We start from the raw sequence: 18,279 nt of genomic DNA, 5'->3' as shown, positions 1-18,279 counted from the left end.
TTCAGATAAGTGTAAAATACTGTTAACTAAAAACAGGTTTTTTTATATTTGAGTTTTCAGAAAACTGAACCAAGCATTAGTTTTTTTTGTACAGTTTTTTATTTTTAATTTTTCGAGGACAGAAAATTGTTTCCATAGTTATAAATAAAGTAAGCCCTAATTTTCAGAAAACAGTTTTCAAAAAACTGAATCAAACAGAATTTTTTGTACAGTCTTATATTTTCAGTTTTCTAAATTACAAACCAACGTAAAAGTTTCTTTTCCATGTACAAGCATTCAGATTTGGACTAACATGAGCATAATAAATTTAATAGAATTACTACTGATCTTGGTATGTTGTGTTAAATATAAGAGGTAGAGAGACAAAGATGTAAAACTGATATATGAATTGATATTGTATTGAATTATGTAAATGATGATACAAAGCAGGACATATAAATAGACTTTCCTATAACGGCTATACAGCCTACAACGGCTATATAATATAATGTAATTATGGTAGTATATAATATAATCTAATTATGTTAACATCCCCCTCAAACTTAAGTTGGTAGAGCATAAACCAACTTGAGTTTGGAGAGAAAATCTGGAGCGGAAGACGGTACCGGAGTTGTGAAGATCCGATACGTTGAGATGCTTAGAAGCACATGATAGACCACTTACAGCAAGTACGGCAAGTGTGGTAGCCTTGAGAGAGCTCTTGAAAGCTAATATTTGAGTGGAATCATAGAGTGGAATTTACTACTTGAGATACGCACGGATGTGTCTATTAACAGGGGCGCTCGGAAGCGTCGATTTACCAGGGGCGCTCGTGGGAGCGTCGATTACCAGGGATGCTTAGAAGCGTCGATTACAAGGCGCTTGGAAGCGCATCAAAGAGAGCCAGATCAATGCTGAGAAATTAGGCGGGCTGTACTCCGAAAACTGGAACAGGTTGGAATACACCCCCTCAAATTCTAGAGGGATACCAGGATAGAACTTGAATATGAAACTGGGCCAAGGCTGATATGAACTGGGCCAAAATACTGAACTGAACAGGGCCGAATAAACTGGACCAAAAATTTGAACTGGGCCTTTGATCTGAAAAATATGATTTGGTAGTCCAAATAAGGAAACAAAATAATTAAGGAAAAAACAATGATGCTGTGGGTGGAGCATTGTTTGGGGTCTTTTTTTTTTTTCAAAAAACGAACTGCCAGACAGATGGTTTGTTGCAATGTGTATACGTTTTGTGTGGTGTGGTGTGGCTGAGAGAGAAGAATTGGTTTAGAGAGAGACAGTGGGATGGGTGTTGACTTGTCGGCCACGGAGGTGACGGAGGGGATGGTTTGTTGGAGGGCCGAGAGAGACAGATCCGGCCGTGAGGATGAAGATGGCCGGCGAGACAGATCCGGCTGTGAGGATGGAGATGGCCGGCGAGATAGATCTGGGTCTTGGACTTGGACTTGCAGCGCGGCAAGCTTGAGGATGTTGATGGCAGTGAAGAGCCGGTGAGAACAGATCCGGCTATGGTGGATCGAGCTCGCGGCGAATCTGGCGGAGACAAGAAAAGAGCTGTGAGAACAGATCCGGCGGCTGTGTGATGAGCTTGATTTCAGCGAAGATGGCGATGACGGCTGTTGGAACGGCGGCAAGCTTGAGTTCGGGAAAGATGGAGATGACGGCTGTTGGAAATGATACAATGCGGGCGGCGTGACAGACCTGCGACGGTGCCCAGCTGAATGGTTCGGACGGTTCGCGGCACCGGCGAGGAACAGCTGGATGGTTCGGCAGTGGGCGGTGGTGAGCTTGATGACAGAGAGGAGCAGCGATGTGTTGATCGTTTGATCGGCAGTTGGCGGTGGCGATGTGTTCGGATGTGTTGATGGCGAGATTGATGGCAGAGATGTACAGGCAGTCTGGGTTGATGGAGGCGAAAGCAATGGCGAGAGAGCCGGTGTCGATTTCGGTGTCGCCGAGGTTGCTCTCGGCAGTAGCGACCAAGGATGTGACAGCGGTGAAAATGGTTTGCAAGTCCGGCAGTGCTGAGCGCCGGTAGGTGCGACTGATAAGCGGAAACAGAGGTTGGCTTAATTGAGGACCTCGGACCGGCGCCGAAGATGTGGCTTATGCCGACATCTCCGGCGGTGGCTCTAATACATGTTAAATATAAGAGGTAGAGAGACAGAGATGTAAAACTGATATATGAATTGATATTGTATTGAATTATGTAAATGATGATACAAAGCAGGACATATAAATACACGGATATACAGCCTACAACGGTTATATAATATAATGTAATTATGGTAGTATATAATATAATCTAATTATGTTAACATGTTGAAATGCTGACATAAAGAAAAATAATGGGAAACCACTAAAAGAGACCTCCACGCCTTTTCCGCCAATCCCAACAATCAAATATTAGAAACCACAAGTCTATTTCTGATATTACTGATTCATATTTGGTATGAAGTCCCACACTGAATGCTCTGTTTATCATCACTGTCTGTACACCAACTCTATTGTTTCTTTATTGAAGTTCTCGGAGTATTTGTCCTCGAGATCCTATATTTCTGCATCTTATTGTTGAAATTAACTGTGAAATATTGTATGACTTCTAGTTTATATATAGATGCTATTTTGTCTGTGTCTGTACACCAATTTATTTGCTTGTTTAGCTATTGTGCAATTTATATGCTTATTTAGCTTTTTATTAAGAAGAATTAGTATCATATGCATAACTCTTCATAATTTCTTTCATTTTTGTCTACTTGTAATCAATCATAAAGTAATTTCAACCATATGCGATAACTAAATGCCCATGGTAAAGGAATCTTATACCATCAAATTGTTCTGCTTAAAAATAAAGTTAGCTAAGTTTAGACCCTAAAAACTCGTTTTATATTTTGTATTTATTAGTTTTCATCAATAATATTTCAAAATTATCTTTGCCAAAACTTTATGAATTTGAAGTTGTTTTATTGTTCCTTAGTGTGAAGGTTCATAGCTTCTGCTTCGCAATTACTAGTCTATTTTTTTTTTTTTGGAAGAAAGTCATATGCACTTTGCTCATTTGGAGACTTAAACTCTCACCATCTACTTTGAAAGGTAAAGAAGATACCACTTATCACAATTATCAGTTTATTATCCAATGTAATTCTAGTTATGGGAAGTGATTCATGGACACAAATCTAATGTTAATTATTATAAAGTTATTTAAATAAAGTGGTTGCTTCATTGCTACTCCGGAGCGGTTTTCTCATGCTTTTTTAGAGTGAGTTATTTATTTTATGCTTATGGTTATGAATCATATACCACAATCTCCGCTACCATTTTTAGGATCCATCACACCAATGAAAGATTAGGAAAGTCGTCAGGTCACTACACAGTCTACACTCGAGTCGTGATCAAAGGACTCTTACACCAGCTAAAAAATTATACGAAGAAAAAAAAAAAAAAAACATCTTAAGTTTAACACCTCATTTTAAATTATAATGTTATTAATCCATAGTGTTTCAAGAGATGAATTGTATGCAAATTTTAAATTTTTAATACTAATTACGTAATGCAATTAATTTGATTCTTATATGAAGACTTTGGTTATTTAATTTGGTTTTGAAATTGCAATTTTTCTTTTTCCTAATAATTAAATCCCAGAATACTTTTAAGGGAGGCATCAATCCTTCATTTCCCGAATTGACATTTCGTTGTACAACTAAAATTCTTAAAAACATAGATTTTTTACTACTTTCTCACATATAATTCCTCTCAAATCATTCCATTTTTTTTTTTTTTTTAAATCTGACCATGATTTTTATTTTTTTTTTCTTTTTCCGAAGGTTAAACAGATTCACACCTCTGTACCTCCTACCTGCTGCGCTATTGCCCATTTGGAGAAGGTGACCATATTCCTTTATAAAATCTTCATCGGGCACCGTTCCATCATCTGGAGGAATCCGGATAATATCTAAGGCCGTAGTGAATGAGTGAAGTGAGGTATCATATGAGTCCGGATTCTTCTCATCGCCCTCATAAACCAGACTAACCCCTAACCGCTTCACCCAACAAAGAGTTTCTCCTATGCTCGTGTCTGTTCTTATTGTCATCTCCACTTCATCTCCGGCGTCCAATACATAATAAGAATGGAAGCCAAAAGAATTATCTTCAAGGCACCGGTTTGGTACGTAGGAGAGCCACATCTGATCTTCGAAACTTTCCGGATAGAAACTAACTGTTGGTGCACCAATTCCTCCCCTAGACTTTTTGGTTCTATTAGAAACGCAAGAGTCAAGATCGAACCAGGTTTCATCATCTTGATTGAGGCGCGCGCGGCAAGAAAGAACAGCACATAAAATAAACCCTTGTATTGTCCGACTCACTAGCTGAGGCACCCGAAAACGTATAACGTATCCCCCACTCTGGTAGTTGCACCACCTAGGAACCTCACTCCGGGGAAGAATAATATGCAACTCTTGTTCTCGCAGTACCTACATTAGACCCACGAGCTGAGGCTTAATTGGTTTCTAGTACACTACATATACGTGTATATATATATAGAGAGAGAGAGAGGGAGAGAGAGTATTGTACCTGATAACTGAGGACATTTCTTCTAAAATTATATGCAACGTTGTTGTCGACTAATTTGGGACAACGATAAAAAGACAGCAATTGATATTCTGCTGCTTTTGATTCCATTGGTATGCTTTGCAATGATGTACAATCGTTTGCCATCAATCCCGATAAATTTAGTGGAAGCGCTGGAACTGATTCAAGCAGAATACATTGGTTTACCATGAGACCCTTCAGTAGCCGAAGGCTAGTGATGGTCGTTGGCAAGTTAGAAAATTTGTTGCTGCTGAGATCCAAGACTTCCAAGGACACCAAACTACCAATTTCGCTGGGCACATTTGTTATATTGCAGTTCTCCATATATAATTCCCTCATGCTACTTGATAACTGTAACGACATAAAGCTTGATTCAGGTGACGATCGTTGAAAAAATGCTGGCCACTCTAACTTGGAGCAGCCGGACAGATCGAAATAATGGAGTGACTTCAACATAAAAATGCTCAGGGGAATCTTCTGAAGGTTCTTGCAATTCTTCAGATTCAAGATAACCAGATTTTGTAGACATCCAATAGATCGGTGAACCTCTACCAGCTTTGTACAATCATTAAGCAACAATTCCTCAAGACTTGTGAATCCCGTGAGGTCCGGAGTTTCAATCAATAAATAGGAATGACTGAGATTGAGGTATTTCAATTTGGACAAAACCTGTCAGTGACAGAAAGAGAGAATAGATTTTCAAGCATGCCATTATATATATTTAAGTAATCTGAAGAAGATGATTAAAAAATAGTAGTATCATCATACCCTTGTTTCTCTCCAAACTTGTTTGAGTTTGCTATAGCTGAAGTCAATAGCAACCAGATTATCCAAAATTAAGGCAGATGGTATACATTCTAAAGAAAATCCTTTCCAACATAGCCATACAAGTCTTCTAGAGAGATGTTTGTAGCTTCCACTTAGATGGACATAATTGAGATGAAGCACTTTCAGCCTCACCATCTCTGTAAAGACCTTCGCGTTTAGTTGTAGCTCCTCCGATTCTGGCAAGTTCAGGACCAAGCCTTGAATTGCTTTCGTCCCCTTATGATAATAAAAAGTTGCAAATATAAGTATATATATTTATATGTGTGTGTGTGTATGTATGTATGTGACATTGTGTTGAAAATAGGTTCACATCTCAGATTGTGTGACTTTCATGATGTGCTGTGTGCTAATGCATTTTTAATGTAACAAAATATGTAAATAATTTAGGCACTGGGCTCTTACTGTGTTATTTCTCAATACATCGAGAACATCTTCCTGATACCACAATCTACTACGTTCGCCTGGCTCTTCAAGAGATTCTTGGCGGACGATCTCTCTAGCCATGTCTTGAATAAGATCATGCATCACCAGCCGGTTATACCCATCAATTCTGACAAGAAAACGACGAGATAAAACCCCAATTCCAGATTCTGGAAAGAAACCGCAACCTCTTAATATTTTGATTGACAAATCTTGGTTCATTCCAACAAAAAAACATGCAATATGTAAGAATAAACCCTTTAGTTTGTCATCAAGTGAATCGAAGCTTAGCGTGAGTTTTCCTTGAACATCCTTGTGAGGAATCTTTCTCAACTTCTCCAATTCACTTCTCCATTCAAGTATGTCTCTGTTCGACAAAAGGGAACCTAAAATTTCAAGAACTAAAGGAAGTCCCTTAGAGTAACTCACTACTTCCTTAGAGAGGCTCTCATAGTCTTCTACAGGATGATCTCTCCTAAAGGCATGCCAACTGAAGAGTTGAAGAGATTCCTCCTCATTCAACTCCTCGATCTTATACACCTCATCGACTTGAAGCGAAGTTGTTGAAGACAAATCTCTAATTGTTAGTATGACTCTACTTCCGGGACGTAACAAATCACGATTTATAGCTAATGCCCTCAATTGGCGGATGTTATCCACATCATCGAGAACAAGAAGAACCTTTCGACACCATGCTCGTCGTTTTATCACCTCAATTCCATGATCCTCGCTTCTTATTGTCTGATTTCTATCCATCAGGAGATCACAGAGAAGGCTCTCTTGTAATTTAACAAGGCCGTTGGGTTGCATCGAAGTTTCTCTAACATCTCTAAGAAAGCTACTGCCTTCAAACTCACGAGTACGATGTATGCGATTAAACAACGCTTTAGCCACTGTGGTCTTACCTATTCCGCCAATCCCCCATATGGCAACAATCCTAACATCATCACTATTTGACCCCAACTTTAGAAACCCACTCAATTTTTGTACACGATAGTGTATTCCAACGGGGTAGTCCGCAACACTTAAACAGGTAGGATTTAATTTATCTGCGACTACTCCCACAACTGTCTCAATAAATGTTGACTCAGACCTGCCAATTATTTTCCCAACCGTTTAGGAGAATAAAAATATTATTAAAAAATAAATTAAACAATTTTTATATAGAGAGAGCTGAAAGATCAAAATAAATAAGTGATCAAACAGGGAATGTTTTAGATTGCCTTTATGAAGAAATGAGAGAGTACCCGTTGGCCACATTTTGCAGGACGTAGCCAGACAAATTGGCAGCCTTAGCTAGAGCTGATCTCCAATTCTTCACCGATTCCAAGTCGAAATGGTTTTCGTGATGGGCAAATGCTTGTGCATAACAACCCTTCTGTGAGCGAACATCAGAGGGTTGGACATCATAGAAGATGGGAATAACAATCTGATTGAGTGTGCTCTTGCAATCCATGATCTTGACAAGCTCGTCAAGGCACCAACTTGAGGACGCGTAGTTTTCTGAGAATACAATAACGGAAATCTTAGATTGCTCAATTGCTTTGAGCAATCCGGGACCAATTTCTTCTCCTCTTTTGAGTTTGGTGTCATCTCTGAATGTATAAAAACCATGGCGATCCAAAGCAGCCAAGAGGTGGCCGGTGAATTTCTTGCGAGAATCAACACCGCTGAAAGACAAGAATACATCGTAAAAACAGGAAGCAGCCATTTTCCAAGCTTAAACAGTTAGTTTAAATGAAAGGAATGGAAAAGAAGAGAGAAGGCTTTTGCTTGAGTGGAGCAGGGCATAGCCTTATATATATATATATATATATATATATATATCAGACAAAGAGTTCCCTGTACTCACACGGTGTGCCCTCGGTTTAAACAATCGTTGGAACAACAAAGCAAAACGGTGTCCAAAACCACAGAACACGTTTATCCAGTACGTGTGGGCCACTAGTACTCGGTTTGGTAGGTAATCATGAGAAATGATTGTCCCACTTGGTGAAAAAAAAAGAAGAAGATTGTCCCACTTCACTTCTTGCCCAAAATTTTACTTGTGCTCCTCAAAATTGTTATTTTACAAATGAATCCTTAAACATAAAAAAAATTTCCCTTCTCCCACCTCACTAAATTATTTCAAAATACTTGTTTATTAGCCCAATTTGTGCACTTAGAAATAAAATTAAATCGTGTCCTCTCAAAACTCATATAAATATTTGATTTTGACTATTTTAGCCTACTTTTGAAAATTCGAATATTTCATATCCTTGAATATACATATATAATATTTATTATATGAATTCAAAAGAGAAAAAAAAGTTTACACTAATGTCTCATATTTAATAAAAATACATTAATCTTTTTTGTTGAATGATGTTAAAAAAAATTTTTTTTAAATTGAAAATTATATGTCAATTTCCAAGTCACTGAAAAAACTAAAATATTGTAAGACCAAAGATAACAAGATTGTCAACCATAAACATACTTTAAAAAATTATAAAAAATAAATAAATAGCTAATCCAACAACAATATGCTAATATTTTTTAGTTTCCACTCGTTAATGATAAACTCCTTATACAAGTTATAGAAACATTATTGTGTTCGTTCAAGTTTGTGAAATCTTGTTTAATTAGAATTTTACATTTTATCTTTTAATATTTCATTAAAGTAATAATGACATATCTTTCTCAAAGTAGAATCAAAGGATTATTTTTCAAAGTTTGAATTTGTAAAAAATTAAAATAATTGTTGAATAAAATTTAATTTGAACAACTATTAATGTGGTACAAAAATATCTCAAGAAGTTTCCACCACTGTTAATTTCTTCTAGGTTGATCTCAGTTGTATATCCATATATATTCTTGTACCAGCGAGCTTCCCCATCAGTGCCACATTTTTTTTTTTTAACCCAACACGATAATAATATAATATCGATTGCAAATTCTTCGTGTGAACTCCAAGAAGACACTAAAAGTAAAAACTTCTCTGTAGTCTGCTTTTCCCTTTACTTTTATAAAATCATCCTGTAGTCTGGTCTGCTTTTTCCTTTACTTTATAAAGTCATCTTCCAACTTCTCACCTTTTTTTTTTTTTTATTTCACTTTAAAAAAACTTTATTAATTTTTCTTTTCTTTTGACTCGTCTTTATAATAATTTGAATACCTACCACTAGATTTAATTATATTGAGTTTGAAGTTCAGATTATAATGACAGAGAGATTCTCAGTCTGCGTTCTCATCCACGAAATTGCTAGGAATTGATGCAGAGGGAGATCATGATAATCGAATAGCATCGTATAATTGCAGCAGCCTAGAGATCAAGATAATTGAATACCATCTCGACTTCTTTTTTTATTTTTATTTTTTTCTTTATGCTTAATTGCACTTAACCCACTTTAATATATTTTCTTACACATAACTCCTTAATCATTTAGACCCATATAATTTTTCAATACTTCAAGTAGACCCTTACATTTGCAAATCTCCAATCAACTGACAATACCAAAAAAATGAATGAAATGACTAATCAGCTACCCCAAATGTCTGATCCCAAGAAATTTAATTTTCATATCTATATGCTTGAAATTTGATTCTGTTTCAAATGTTTCCTTGACTATATGACTCGGTATTATCAGAAACAGTCGTGGATAAAGTAATTGCAGAGCTAGAGTCTTGTAGGTTCCAATGTTTGATTGCTGGGATTGGCGGAAAAGGCACGGAGGTCTCTTTCAGTGATTTTTCTTGGTGTCAGCCTTATAACATTACCCATATCAGTGTCTTTCTTAAAGGATGAGCATTTCAACATTACCTGGATCAGTAATTCTCTTGCGTCAAATAATGACATGAAAATGTATACTTCTCCCACACTGCAATGCTCTGTTTATGATTACTGTCTCTACACTAACTCCATTGTTTCTTTCGAATGCTCTGTTTATGATTACTGTCTCTACACTAACTCCATTGTTACTTTCTTGAAGTTCTCGGAGTATTATTAGTACTTCTGTACTTGGCATTCTATATTTCGGTTTGAAATAACTGTGAAAATTTGTATGGCTTCTAGGTTATCTACAGCTGCTATTTTGTTATAGATGATGCTATTGTTGGGATTTATATGCCCTGGCATAGCAAATTCCTATCTGGATTATAATGGCATATGTTCCTGACATATCTGAAATATTTATGATTTATATAATTGGTGAATTCAATGTATTATTTTTCGATTCACTATGAAATTGATAGTGTCCATGTAATTACAAGAAATATTTATATATATGTATGTGATGGCAATCAATGCATGATATATAAATAGTAATTATAAATTATTCATAGTCGGCAATTATGGATGGACTCATAATTAATTAAGACTTGAACTGGATCCGCGTCAGGTTGAGATATATTGCGAGAGCCGTCGTATGCAATTACTCCCTATCACTGTCATGGCATTTGACTCTTAAGCATGAGAAAATTATAAACTCTTTTATTAATTAATAATTACTTTGATTTGTTCGGCGAATTCTTCGGAGTCCTTAGACCGACACTTTGGGTAGTTATGTAATTAATAGTTAGAATGTTATATTTTCAATATTTGCATTATTGCTACTTGTATTTATTTTGTATTGATTATGGTTGATCACAAAGTAAATTCGAAGGCCTTCGTATGTTTTTAGACAAAATGATTTATTATATATTTATTTATTAAATTATTATTTTTTTGTCAAACAAATGTTTTATTGTGATCAAGTCAGAAATAATCAAAGGTACCAAAATAAATATATTAATTAAGTAGTCGGATTGATGGCATTATTTATCCGATAACTAATTATGCATAGATGGGTCAAAGTGCAATATTGACTTAGTGGTTATTTATTATTTAATTGGAGTTCAATTAATTTCTTTTAGTGGAGTAGAAATTAATTTATGAATTAATTGAATTGGGTCCATGGACCGGGCCAATTATTAATTCATTGTAGCCAATAAAATAATAGGCTCAATGGATTCTCACTCATAGCCCAACTTGATATTGGAATCATATTAGATTTGAGACATGTGAATTAGAGATTGAGAAGGATTAGTTGTTTCCTTTTCTTTACCTTTATGTTGCCTATAAATATACATGGTCTATGTATATTTTAGGGGTGATTTTTAGTAGAAGGAAAAAGGAATATATTTTCTCTCTCTAGAAAATTAGGGTTTATGTTCTCATCTAATAGAGGCTCCCACAAGCCTAGTTTTCCAAGGTCATTCATGGAGGCTTATGAGTGATTCCTAAAGGCAAAACAATTACCAAGAAGATAGAGATCCATAGAAAAGGTGTCTAGCAAAAGGGATCTACAATAAGTGAGAACATTCACTTTAGAGGAGAGATCTAAGGTTTACTCAAACCTTGATGTAAGTATTTAATCTTTTAATTGAATGATACATCATGTTTTATTTTTGCATAAAACTTGTCTCTATGTGATGAAATAAGATTTATGAATTTAAATCCCTCGAAAAGTTTTTAAAACTAGCACGTTTCCCAACAGTGGTATCAGAGCATGGTTTGATTCATTACTAGAGATCATGTTTTTATCAAAATCATCATCATGGATCCAAATTTATATATGCATATGTTTATATTATTATATGATCATGATGTATGTATAATTGTGAATGAATGATGATGAATATTTAGGCCATGGATGAAGCTTATAGGTTATTGGAATGTAATTTTATCTTTAGATGAATGTAATTAAGGCTTTGATTTAGCCGTTTGAAAGTTCAATGATGTAATTTAATTTTTTCCATTGTATTTCAAATTGTAAATTTATTGAAAGCCATGTAATATTCATCAAAGGGTGCTATGAAGCTTCAAGAAGGTCCAAGAAGGTTAAATTAGGCTTCAGGAATTTTCTAGAGTTTTTCCGGAATTTTTCTGGAATTTTTTAGGCTTAATTTATATTTTCTGAATTTTAAAAATATTTTCTGGAATTTTCGGCGATTTTTCGGCAACCGGAGCAATGCCGGCGGCGAGGGACAGCGCCGGAAGATGGACGTATAATCCAGTGTAGCAGCACCCATGGTGCACTGAAGAGGACAGCCAATGGAAAAGCGCGTGTAGTACACGCGCTGACAAGGTTAGCATTCTGGCGCGTGAGATACACGCGCCAGACAAAGTCAACCATCCGGCGCGTGAGGAACACGCGCCGGACAAAGGAACCTTCCCCACGCGCGTGCCGGCGCGTGGCAGCGCGTGGCATGCACTGAATCATCTTTCCAACGCGTGACACGCGCTGGGACTCTCCAGAGGCGTGTAGGAGCGCGTGAATGACCTTCCAGGTGCGTTTCAAGCCTCGTTTTGCTTCTCCTAGCGCGTATCAACCTCTTGCGGGTGTTTTCATGCTGATGGAAGACCATCATGCAGTTATTAGAGCAATTAAATGTTAAAAGCTAAATCCATTGGCCATTTAAATTGCTTCTGTATGTAGTTTGATTATTTATATAATGCATGGAATAATTTAATATTGATTAATTATTATTCATGCATTGGATCCATGATATTTAATTAAATGACTTGATTTATATTAATTAAATTATGAAAATTAAGTGGATCTGATTACAAATTAATTTGAGAGCACTTATTGGGAAACGAAAAATTATTTTTGAAAATTATTTTTAAAGTGGGCTTCCAATTAAATATTAGTGAATCATTTAAAAGTCCAATTATTTTCTAAATTTAATTGGATTAAAATCAAGATGTTTTGCATGCATTATATCATGTAAATGAATAAAATGAAAACCCTAATTATGAATGATTAAAAATTGAGTGGGAGCGGGGATTTTTATACATTGCCCCATGGCCTTCGTTATTAACACCATTGTAATTAGGTCTTCAAAAATAAGGCCCCACGCATGATTTGAAAAGTCTTAATATTACAAGAATGGTTATCTCATGAAAATAATAATATTAAATATTCATTGTAATTAGATCTTTAAAAATAAGGCCCTACGCATGATTTAAAGAGTCTAGATTATAATGACAAGATATTTAATGTTTTATTTTTCATTAGAGCATTAATAACGTTATACACTCAATCTAAAATCAATAGTGTTAGCTCCCCAACGGAGTGGTCTATACTAGGTGATTTTAGAAAGGCTAAACATAATCGGGAATCATTTCATATAGATAGACAAGGCAATGTTTTAAGAGATATGGAAATGATGGGATTTGCCCGCCAATAGTAATAGTGAATTTCGCCAACCGAATAAGTTATTGGCATATTGGTTATCCGATTTTTCATGCAGTGGTTAAGGGACCCACATATTATTATTTTAATGGAAGTGCTCGCCTAATAGTAAATGAATCTCAATAATAGTAATAATGAACTCCTCCAACAGGATAAGTTATTGACATATTGATTGGTTAATTTATTATGCTAAAGAGTTGAGGGACCCGTATTAATTAAAAGGGATTGTTCACCAATAATGATAATGATCTCTTATTCGATTGAGATTTATTATGTGGTTAACAAACTCATTTTAATTTTAAATATGCATGACAATATTAATAATTCACCTTGCATATTGTATGAATGCATTTATATTCAGACTAATTATGCCTAATCCATTTTATCTGCTTGCTAATTTCAATGTATGTGGACTTCATTTATAATGACTAGAAAAGGAATTTAGATATTTTATTCACAACGTGTTGGTACAAATGTGTTTACTACTCCTAAAACCTAATTCTTTTACTTTAAGATACCCAAGAGAACATTAATACTTTGAATAAGTGAAATAAGGCAAATGAGATGAATTGGTGCAATATTCTAGAGTTTACCTCGAATACGCTCCAAAGCTAACATTTATATTATTATATTTTCTTCAAGCATCATGTTAAATGTCAATGAGATATTTTGGTGAGATTAGATAGAGAGTATGCCAAAGTACTATGTCAGACTTGAATAGCATCAAGATAGCTTAAGGAACTCCAGTATGAAATCGAATTTTGAAAAATTATTGTTTATTATTTAAAAATTAGCTGGAGATCAATAAGGCTGACTTGGGTGGTAAGTTTCAAGTTGACATGATTATTTCCTTGTTACCAAACTCGTTTGACTCTGTTAGAGTGAACTAAATAAAAAATCAGTTTGAGTTCACACTCGCTGATATTCTTATAGAATTGGTAACAGTTGAAGGGATAATCAAGAGTATGGGCATTCCTATCAATCTAACCTAGTCCATACCATCTTCTTCTAGGCCCAAGTGGACGGGCAAAGCAAAGAAGAAGGATGATAATAGGACTAGGCTAGCACAAAACATGGGTATTCAAAAAGGTTAAAGGGAATAAGGCAGTGTATGTTGAGGGCGAAAAAAACTGTTTCTTTTGTCGCTAACTAAAACACTAAAGGACGAACTGTTTAAGTAATGACGTGGCATAGGAAAATATATATTTAATCATTGAGCCATGTTATGTGGTTGCATCTATTAATTCCTGATGGATAGATTCTGGAGCCACTAAATATGTTTGCAATTCATCGTAAGGATTTCAGGAATCCAGAAGCCTTGATAATATGGATATATATTTATCTTTTGACCTGATGCCAAGGTTGTAGTTAGGTCAGTGGGAGTATTACATCTGAAATTAGAGAGTATGAGGATATTAGTATTAGAGAACTATCTTTATGCACAGAAGTTAGACGCAATCTAATTTTTGTTTCACTTGTGGTTTATAAAAACTGTGTTGTTATTTTGTAAAACTAGTTTTATAAAATTCAATAGATATGCGATTGCTTCTGGTGCATTGAAAGATGATTAATATACTATAATCACAAACTCTTAAGATTTGGAGGACGTAGAAACTAATGTTGCATCTTCTAGATTGAATGTTAAGAGAAAAATTGTTATTCCTGACTCATTGTTTTTTTAATGTCTATTTTTGGGTTGTTATCAATCAAAATGAGATTCAAAGATTGGTCAAAGAAGGTTAATTCCCTAGTGAGGTAGGGGAGCCTAAACCAAAATTGTGAACCCTGTTTTGAAGGATAGATAACTCTTAGGGCTTAATCAGCCAGATGAAATAGACATAAAGGACAATTGAAGTCGGTACACACGGACATGTGTGGTTTTGTAAACATCCAAGCAAGATTACTCACGTTTTGGATAAATTTACCTATTGCGACACAAGTCTTATACTTTTGGTATATTCCGAGAGGGTCAAGACTGATGTGGAGCACAGATTAGGTAAACTTATCAAGACACTTCGATCTGATCGAGGATATGAGTATTTCTTGGGATAGTGCAAAGACTATATGGTCAATGAGGTATTATGTACCAGTTTTCCGCAATTGACGCTAAACGCATTTAGGTGTCAAATAGGAATAACAGAATTCCACTTAACATGGTTAGATCTATGATCAGTTATGCCACATTATCTCTTTCATTTAAGAGTTTAGCGTTAATGACATCGATGCGCATTATGAACTGCATTCCATCTTAGTCTGTCTCAAGGATACCGTTGAGCTGTGTTTTTGACTAAATCTTAGTTTGAATCACATGCACATATGGGGTAGTCTTACACATGTGCGCTTGATATGGACAAGTAAGTTGGAAACAGATCATACGCATGATAGATTTGATAGCTACTCTAAAAGTCACTAGGATGGATTATTTTATGATCTCAATGATAAAAGTTGATTGTTTACACTCACTGTTTATCTATAGGAGGATCATATTATGAATTACATACCTAGTAGCATAATGTTAGAGAATATGGTATGAGTACCAGATGTACCACATGTGAACACACTTATTATAGAGATTGAGAATAATAAATGAATTCCCTATTGATGTGTTAGCATCATCTAGTACACAGATTCCTGCATCGGTGCATTGATGTAGTGGGAGGATTATCATCCAATCCGACAGAATCATGTTTTTAGGTGAGACCGTTATGGACATCCTTGTTAAACATGAGTTGGACCCAGTAAGCTACACGGAAGCGTAAACCGATATGGATACAGATCGTTTTGGCGAGTTACTATGAAATCAGAGTTGGAATCTATGTATTCTAATAAATTCTGGGATCTTGTAGAACTTTCTAGTAGGGTGATTCCTGTGGAAGGCAAGTTAATCTACAAAAAGATACCAGAAGATTTCTTAGTGAATAAATCATGAGTGTACAAGGGAATGTCATTATTTTTCTAATTCTATATATATTGATGACATCCTACTCATTTAGAATGATGTGGAAGTTTGTCATCAATAAAGAGGTAGTTGTTCAATTACTTTTAAATGAAGGATTTTCAGGATGTAAGCTAGATTCCTAGGATCAAGCTTTTGTAAGATCAGGTTAAAAGGAAAATAGGCTTATCTTAATAATCCTACATTGATAAAGTTTTGACCAGGTTTGGTATGCATAACTCAAAGAATGAGTTCTTGCTTTATTGATATGGATGGCTCTCTCTAGTAAGTAGTTTTTCAAGACTATCAAAGGAGATTGAGCAAATGAAACTGGAACAATATGTTTCGGCATATGAGAGTCTCATATATGCCATGGTCTATACCAAACAGGACATCCGCTACATAGTAGGGATAGTCAGTAGAGATCAGTCCAATACTGGACTTGACAACTGGTCTATTGTGAAAAATATCATTAAGTACCTAAGAGAACCAATGATATCATATTCATTTATGGATGTGATGATATGGTCCTAGTCAGGTATGCTAGTTCTGATTTTCAATCAGAAGTAGATACTATGAGGTTTATGACTTAGTGTATGTTCACTTAATGGAAGAGAGATCAGTTAGTAGATTGTTAAGCAGATTTCAACTGTTGACTCAAACCTGTAGGTGGAATATATTGCAGCCTTAAAGGCGGCAAAGGAAGCCTATTAGTTTGATCTCACTGATTTAGAGGTTGTGGAGTATACTAGCCTGCCTATTGAGCTATGTTGTGACAATAGTGCAGAAGTAGTCCAAACCAATGACCCAAGGTACCATAGAGGAACAAGATACACTGAGAGGAAGTATCATGTTCTACATAATATTGTCCGGCAAGAAAATGCACTTGTAGTTAGAACATTGCATTGGAACACAACTTTGTTGATCCATTATCAAATGTGTCGTTGATCAATAATTTTGATCATCATCTGGATAACATTGGAGTTAGGTGCAATTTGAATTGGCTATGAGGGCAAGTGGGAGCTGTTGGGATTTATATGCCCTAGCATAGCAAATTCCTATCTGGATTATAATGACATATGTTCCTGACATATCTGAAATATTTATGATTTATATAATTGGTGAATTCAATGTATTATGTTTCGATTCACTATGAAATTGATAGTGTCCATGTAATTACAAGAAATATTTATATATATGTATGTGATGGCAATCAATGCATGATATATAAATAGTAATTATAAATTGTTCATAGTCGGTAATTATGGATGGACTCATAATTAATTAAGATTTGAACTGGATCCGCGTTAGGTTGAGATATATTGCGAGAGCCGTCGTATGCAATTACTCCCTATCACCGTCATGGCATTTGACTCTTAAGCATGAGAAAATTATAGACTCTTTTATTAATTAATAATTACTTTGATTCGTTCGGCGGATTCTTCGGAATCCTTAGACCGACACTTTGGGTAGTTATGTAATTAATAGTTAGAATGTTATATTTTCAATATTTGCATTATTGCTACTTATATTTATTTTGTATTGATTATGGTTGATCATAAAGTAAATTCGAAGGCCTTCGTATGTTTTTAGACAAAATGATTTATTATATATTTATTTATTAAATTATTATTATTTTGTCAAACAAATGTTTTATTGTGATCAAGCCAGAAATAATCAAAGGTACCAAAATAAATATATTAATTAAGTAGTCGGATTGATGGCATTATTTATCCGATAACTAATTATGCATAAAGGGGTCAAAGTGCAATATTGACTTAGTGGTTATTTATTATTTAATTGGAGTTCAATTAATTTCTTTTAGTGGAGTAGAAATTAATTTATGAATTAATTGAATTGGGTCCATGGACCGGGCCAATTATTAATTCATTGTAGCCAATAAAATAATAGGCCCAATGGATTCTCACTCATAGCCCAACTTGATATTGGAATCATATTAGATTTGAGACATGTGAATTAGAGATTGAGAAGGATTAGTTGTTTCCTTTTCTTTACCTTTATGTTGCCTATAAATATACATGGTCTATGTATATTTTAGGGGTGATTTTTAGTAGAAGGAAAAAGGAATATATTTTCTCTCTCTAGAAAATTAGGGTTTATGTTCTCATCTAATGGAGGCTCCCACAAGCCTAGTTTTCCAAGGTCATTCATGGAGGCTTATGAGTGATTCCTAAAGGCAAAACAATTACCAAGAAAATAGAGATCCATGGAAAAGGTGTCTAGCAAAAGGGATCTACAATAAGTGAGAACATTCACTTTAGAGGAGAGATT

The 18,279-nt window shown here is 35.2% G+C and overlaps 1 protein-coding gene across 1 annotated transcript; it reads right to left on the bottom strand.

Moving 5' to 3' along the window:
* Positions 1-369: 369 nt before the first annotated feature.
* LOC132299717 (disease resistance protein RPV1-like) lies at positions 370-7,660 on the bottom strand. Its single transcript, XM_059796502.1, has 5 exons — positions 7,086-7,660; positions 5,821-6,931; positions 5,359-5,634; positions 4,573-5,259; positions 370-4,472 (listed from the first exon to the last, which is right to left on the bottom strand). The coding sequence occupies exons 1-5, from the start codon at positions 7,547-7,549 to the stop codon at positions 3,759-3,761; spliced, it is 3,252 nt and encodes a 1,083-aa protein (XP_059652485.1). The 5' UTR covers positions 7,550-7,660; the 3' UTR covers positions 370-3,758.
* Between the last annotated feature and the right edge of the window lie 10,619 nt (positions 7,661-18,279).

Source organism: Cornus florida, unplaced genomic scaffold, assembly GCF_030987335.1.
Source record: "Cornus florida cultivar Cherokee Brave unplaced genomic scaffold, ASM3098733v1 CherokeeBrave_3.0.0_Hap2_Chr03, whole genome shotgun sequence".
Classification (NCBI taxonomy): Eukaryota; Viridiplantae; Streptophyta; class Magnoliopsida; order Cornales; family Cornaceae; genus Cornus; species Cornus florida.
Note: the sequence above shows the minus strand (reverse complement) of the source record. Positions and strands in the feature narration are given on the sequence as shown.

Bases quoted from the DNA above. Each gene is read 5' to 3' on its own strand.
- LOC132299717 (XM_059796502.1), bottom strand. From the start codon at position 7,549: ATGGCTGCTTCCTGTTTTTACGATGTATTCTTGTCTTTCAGCGGTGTT. The intron at 5,635-5,820 runs GTAAGAGCCCAG...TATTATCATAAG, and splicing joins ATGTATTGAGAAATAACACA to GGGACGAAAGCAATTCAAGG. The intron at 4,473-4,572 runs GTACAATACTCT...GGTCTAATGTAG, and splicing joins GAAATGTCCTCAGTTATCAG to GTACTGCGAGAACAAGAGTT.